General features: G+C 37.7%; 1 protein-coding gene across 1 annotated transcript; it reads right to left on the minus strand.

The window, feature by feature from the left end:
- Positions 1-1,251: 1,251 nt before the first annotated feature.
- Positions 1,252-5,662, minus strand: LOC126712429 (receptor protein kinase CLAVATA1-like). The gene is made up of 2 exons (XM_050411753.1): positions 2,830-5,662; positions 1,252-1,859 (listed from the first exon to the last, which is right to left on the minus strand). The coding sequence occupies exons 1-2, from the start codon at positions 5,423-5,425 to the stop codon at positions 1,507-1,509; spliced, it is 2,949 nt and encodes a 982-aa protein (XP_050267710.1). The 5' UTR covers positions 5,426-5,662; the 3' UTR covers positions 1,252-1,506.
- Between the last annotated feature and the right edge of the window lie 576 nt (positions 5,663-6,238).

The following is a 6,238-nucleotide window of genomic DNA, read 5'->3' on the forward strand; positions in this document are numbered from 1 at the left end:
GAGGAAAAAGAAATATTAAATTTTAAATCAAAATTTTTAAGTTTTTAACTAAATTTTAATTAGAATAATTTTTTATTTAGTTGCATGCATTTTCTGTTCATCGTTGTAACACAGTGTGATTTGGACATTTATAAAAGTTCAAGGATTTTTAATTTCAAATTAGAAGTAGTCAGTTTGATTTAAATTCCTAGTGTTAGATCTGTGGTTAAATAAATAAATTCATCATTTTCTAATTGTTTAAACTTTTGAGAGAATTGATAATTTAATATGGTATCAGAAATAGAATTCTTTAGTTTGATCCCATTACTTTACTTTACCTCCCATTTAAAATGTTTTAAATCTTACGTGTTGGATTGCACTTCTAAAGGGGAAGTGTTAGAGCTATAGTTAAATAATTAAATTCTCAATTTTCTGAGGCAATCGGTAAGAACTTAGGAGTTAGAATTACTTTGATAAAGACTACCCAAATAAAGAATTATAAAGTAACTTTGGAAATTGCCTTAAAGAGTAACCAAATAGAAGTTAGAAGTAGAACTACCTGAATAAAAACTACCCAAATAAAGAATTACAAAGTAACTTTGGAAATTGCCTTAAAGAATAGCCAAATAGGTGTACTTTTCGGCTGAAACCCCAATTCTCACTTAAAAACCCCAATTCACGACCTAAAACACACACAAACAACACAAACCAAAAGATACCAACAAGCACTGAACCAACTTGCAATTACATTCAAACCATGTGTTATGGATCTGTTTGGGTATCGCTTATTGCTGAAAACTAAAAACTGAAAACACTGTAATAAAATAATTTTTAAATATGTAAATAGTGCTATGGGACCCAATTTTAAAGTTAAATTTGCATTTTTCCCAAGTTATGGGTTCCATAAACAGTACCCATGGACCCACTATAAAAAACGCAGCCACACTAAATAGCGCAAAACGCGCTATCCAAACTCACACTATATGACTAGTTTGCGAAGTAAATTTGTTATTGATGTTCAATATCTGTTGGTCCAATATAGTATCACAGCCTTCTCATGCACATCGTACATATCCAAACAAGTCACACATAACAAAAGTGTGTTATAGTGCAATGAAACACAAGTAGTAATCAGAGAGTACCAAGTGATGCAACTGATCAAACAGCATGTCTCGAATATCACCCACGCAAGAAAACGTAAAATACCAAAATACACCAAATCTACAACAAAATTAAATAGGGAAAGGCATAGAGCAAATGGAATACACAATGTCACAATAAACACCATATATTAGCTTAACTGACCAAGTTAACAACCCAGAAGTAACATTTTACAGTGACAAAAAGAAAATTTGATCAATTCAAACCAAGTCAAGCTTAAAAGCTTAAGTAAGCCACCATGAAGCTTGGTAGTTTAGTGAAACATTTCTTGCACCCACCACCTGTTATTACAAATTACTTTACTATTATTTACTCCAAAAACATTGATCTTTAGCACCAAGAGTATATATTATATAAGTTTATAAACTAAAGGTTCACAAGGCTTGGAGCAGACTGAGGAGGATTTGTGAGCATGTGAACAACTTCTCTCATGGTGGGCCTAGCAGAGCTTTCATCTTCAACACACAGCATAGCTATCTTAAACAAATGTATCACACCTGTGAGAGGGTACCCACTGAGCCTAGGGTCCACAACTGCGAGAACTGAAGCTGCATCAGATGGCTGAGAAAGTTCTGATGCTGTTTTCCTAACCCATCTCACAATGTCTACCCCATCACCAAACTCCCCCACTGGTTTCCTCCCTGCTATCAGTTCCAGTAGCACAACACCAAAACTGTACACATCGCTTTTCTTGTCCACTTTTAGCGTGTAAGCGTACTCTGTTGCACAGCGAAAATTAATGAGATTTCAGATGCTTAGCTCACGTTCAAAGTAAAATGTTGGTAAGGTTGAATTCAAAACACTGAACGTGGCTAAATGAGACAAAAAGCAGACATAACTAAGTTGTACTGGTGAATTGCTTATTACCATTATATGATTAACACTAGTATATTTTTAAGACTAGTTTATACAAAAAGACAAAGCTTGGATTGAATGTTTAGTTGTACTAGATTCATTATGATGATGATATGTGTCCATTTTTAACCATGTGTTATCATTCTAATGAGTACAGCAAACTAGATGCACTAGACCTAACCCAAGTCTATTACAAAATATCTTATTCTAAAGTGGTCAAATTTTAGTCCAGCTCTCGATCTACTAGAATCTTTTTTTTTTTTTTTTTTTTTGAGCTTTGGAGCGACAGTGAACAAAATATATGACATTAAGCATAAACACAGCAAAGTCATTTTTTATGGCTTGATTTTTAAATTTTAGTCAGCTAATTTTATGGGTTCTGTTTTTTCAAAACATTATTTTTTTTCTTAGGTACAACTTATTTTATTTATTTTTATTATTCAATAGTTGGGAAGAAAAAATTTAAATCTTGAAAGTATATAGAAGTGACAATTGAGCTATAACACTCACTAGATACACGTGTATACCGATTGACACCCTCAATTATAACTTACTCAACGAAAGTATACTAACAAGTAACACCAACTATATATAGACAGAATTTTCACACTTTGAGAGAGGTGATCTTACTCAATAAAGGTATACTAAACAACGAATACAAACACAAATTTTCACAGCAATTTTTAACTATATTGATGAAACTTCTTGTCATTGGTACATGATAAAGGTAATATCAATCATGAGATGCACGTCAAATTCATATTCAAATCAAAAGCTACCATGTCACTACAGCCCATGTACTAGCACTAGAGGTTGAAGAACAAGATGACAAACCTGGGGCAATGTAACCATACGATCCAGCAATGGAGGACATGCACTCCGAGGCCCCAGCATCCTGAAGAAACTTGGCGAGCCCAAAATCAGCAACATGAGCCTCAAAGTCTGAGTCCAGCAATATATTATTAGACTTCACATCCCTATGAATAATCATAGGCGAACAATCATGGTGAAGATAACACAACCCCGTAGCAGCCTCCACGGCTATTTTGTACCTCATATCCCATTGCAAATGCCCACCTTTCGACCCATGCAACATTTCCCCCAAACTCCCGTTCGGCATGTACTCGTACAACAACAAGTTCGTGTCCTTGTTCGACACGTAACCCAACAGCTTCACTATAAACCGGTGTCGAATTCGACCCAACGTTTGAATCTCAGCCGTGAAACCATGGTCACTCTGTCCACTCCCTCGACCCACCAAACGTTTGATCGCCACGTCAATGCCGAACGGCATGGACCCACGGTACACAATCCCGGACCCACCTTTGCCAATGATGTTCTCTTCTTTCAAACACTCTAGAACATCTTCCGCTTTGAAATCGAGCTTTTGAAACGCGGTGAGTTTCCAGGCTCGAGAGTTCTGGACTTTCCTCTTGTGGAGCGTGTAACCCGTAACCACACCCAGTAAGAGAGCCGTTACGAGTGCAATCACGCTCACAATTATCTTCCAAGTACCCGGGTTGGTACTCCTCCGACCCGAACCGCGACCCGAATTGACCAAGAACGGGCAAGAAACATGACGTGGCGAGCAGAGATTGGGGTTTCCAGCGAAGGAACTTTCATTGAAAACAGAAAACTGGTCTCCAGTGGGAATTCTGCCCTCCAAATTGTTGTAAGAAAGATCGAGCGTTGTGAGGGACGTCATGTTTCGAATTTCATCAGGAATTTGACCCGTAAGTTGATTTCTCGAGCAATTGAGAACGCTGAGAACATTCAGTTCGGTAATCCCTTTAGGAATTTCCCCAAACAGACTGTTTCCGCTAAAATCGACCGTGGTTAAAGAACTACACTCAGAAATCGAACCCGGGATTTCGCCGCTGACATTGTTATCGCTTATATTGAACTTCGCGAGCATCTTTAGCTGGAACAATTCCTTCGGAATCTCACCGGAAAACGAGTTCATTTCCAGGGACAAAGTCTGCAAACTATTGAGATTTTGAATTCCCTTGGGAATTTTCCCGGTAATTCTATTACCGGAAAGTGAGAGAATCCCGAGACTTTCCCCTGAAAAATCCGAAGGAAGATCACCGGATAAGTTATTATCGTCGAGCTCCACCACCTGCGCTAATGGCAAGTTGAAAAGACCCGCCGGAATCGTACCGTTGAGTTGGTTCTTCGTGACTCTGACTTTGAGAAGCGATTTACACTCTCCGAGTTCCTCAGGGATCGGACCGACAAAGAAATTCTGAATGAGAATCAGCGTCTTCAACATCCCTCCTTTGCACAAATCTCGAGGAATCAAACCGGTGAGGTGGTTGGACGTCACGTCGAGGTCTTTCAACTTTCCATTTCTCCCCAGATTCTCAGGTAGTTGCAATGTGAAATTGTTTTCCCATATCTGAAACACTTCGAGATTCGGTAACTCGCCAATAAATTCCGGGATTGGACCTTGTAGCTTGTTCTTAAACAAATTGATTAGCTTAATATTCTCAAGCCTTGAAAAATTATCTGGTATATTACCAGTAAGTTGGTTGATTGAGAGATCCAAAGAAAGCAAGTTTTGTAAGTTAGAGAGTTCAGGAGGTATCAAACCTGTGAGACGGTTTATTTGGAGAAACAACGAGTCCAAGTTCTTCAAAAGGCCTAAACTCTGAGGAATTTCACCAGTAAGGCTACAGCTAGCCATGTCTAATCGTTGAAGCGAAGTGAGCGAACCCAACTCATCTGGAATACCACCTTCGAAAGCGTTGTAGTACCCAACGAACATTTTTTGGAGATTCTTTAACCGACCCAAACTCGCCGGAATCTTGCCTGTGAGTGAGTTACCATTCAAGCCCAAGAACTCGAGGCTTTGAATCTCGGAGTAGGAGTCTGGGATTGACCCAGAAAAGTAGTTCCCACCGAGACAAAGATGCTTGAGGTTTTTCAAGTTCACAATCTCTGTAGGAAGTGGGCCAGAGAAATTGTTGTTGTAAATGTCGAGAACTTCGAGGCTTGCCATTCCGAGAGTGACTTCGCCGGGGAATTGGCCGACGAAGACGTTGTTGGAGATGTTGAGGAACTTGAGTGACGTGAGGTTCCCCATTTCTAATGGAAGACTTCCGGTGAGATTGGTGGCGGCGAGTGTTAGGTTCACTAGCTTGTCCAGTAAGCCAATCTCCGGTGGAAGAAAACCGAAGAGTTTTATATCAGTCACGTTGAGAGAAACAACTCGTAAATCTTCGTCACATGAAACCCCGGGGAAAGAGCAATGCGCCGCTGGAGAAGAAGAGACCTCCCAGTCTTTCAAGTCTGCACCTTTGGGTCCTTTCATGGCGGACTTAAGCTTCAACAGAACTTCAAGATCACTGTACGAAGAAGAACATGCTGAGAAGAGAAGGAAAAGTATAGCAATGTGAAGTAGGAAGCTGGTAGTGGCACAGCTCCTCATCTCTCTGTCTCTCTGTGTGTTTGCACTGTCACGGGTTCTTTCTTCTACGCAAAAGCCTGAGGAAGAATGAATGAATGCAGGTTCGATCAAATCTCACTGTGAGGCTTAGTTTATAAGAGCCTCGTAATGGGAGAATCAGAAGATTTCCACCGAGTATCAAACTTGAGTGAATAATAAACAATTGGTGAAACTGCAAATGGCAAAAGAAAAGAGGGAAGAGAATAGAGAATAGGGTTGTAAAATTGCATGAAGACTTGTGTGACCTTACTCTTTTAGGCCCTATTACCCTTAGCTGGGCATAGCTGGGTCCTACAGTACATTACGGATTTGATGGATGTTAACAGAAAGGTAACGATGTGAGACGATGGATTTTAGAAAAAATAAAACGTTTTCCTTAAAATGTATATATAATTTTTTTTTTAAATTTCCCATTATTCAAATAAATTGGGTTTTAACTTTGAACTTAAAATTTATCATTAAAAATATTAAAAAGTGTTAGTTGAATTATAATGAATGAAAATAAAACTTTGAATATTTTTATTAGAAATTTAGTATGTATCAATTCAGTTATAAAACTCTTTATAATAAATCTGAAATTGATTGAAATTTTTTTATTTATCTTTTTAGATGTTTGTTTTACCTTCAAATCTTAAGAATTTATATACAGTTTTTAAAAACTTAAAGTATATGTATAATAATTATAAATAAGCTGCATAATTGAAAATATTTATAATAATTATATATAATTTTTTTTCATACTTTTGCTAGAATTAAATTTGGGTATTTATAGGGTTTGTCTAAGTATATATATAT

Source organism: Quercus robur, chromosome 2 (genome assembly GCF_932294415.1).
Source record: "Quercus robur chromosome 2, dhQueRobu3.1, whole genome shotgun sequence".
NCBI lineage: Eukaryota > Viridiplantae > Streptophyta > Magnoliopsida > Fagales > Fagaceae > Quercus > Quercus robur.

Coding starts and splice junctions, on each gene's coding strand:
- LOC126712429 (XM_050411753.1), bottom strand. CDS start 5,425: ATGAGGAGCTGTGCCACTACCAGCTTCCTACTTCACATTGCTATACTT. Junction 1,860..2,829: donor GTATGGTTACATTGCCCCAG/GTTTGTCATCTT, acceptor GCTGTGCAACAG/AGTACGCTTACACGCTAAAA.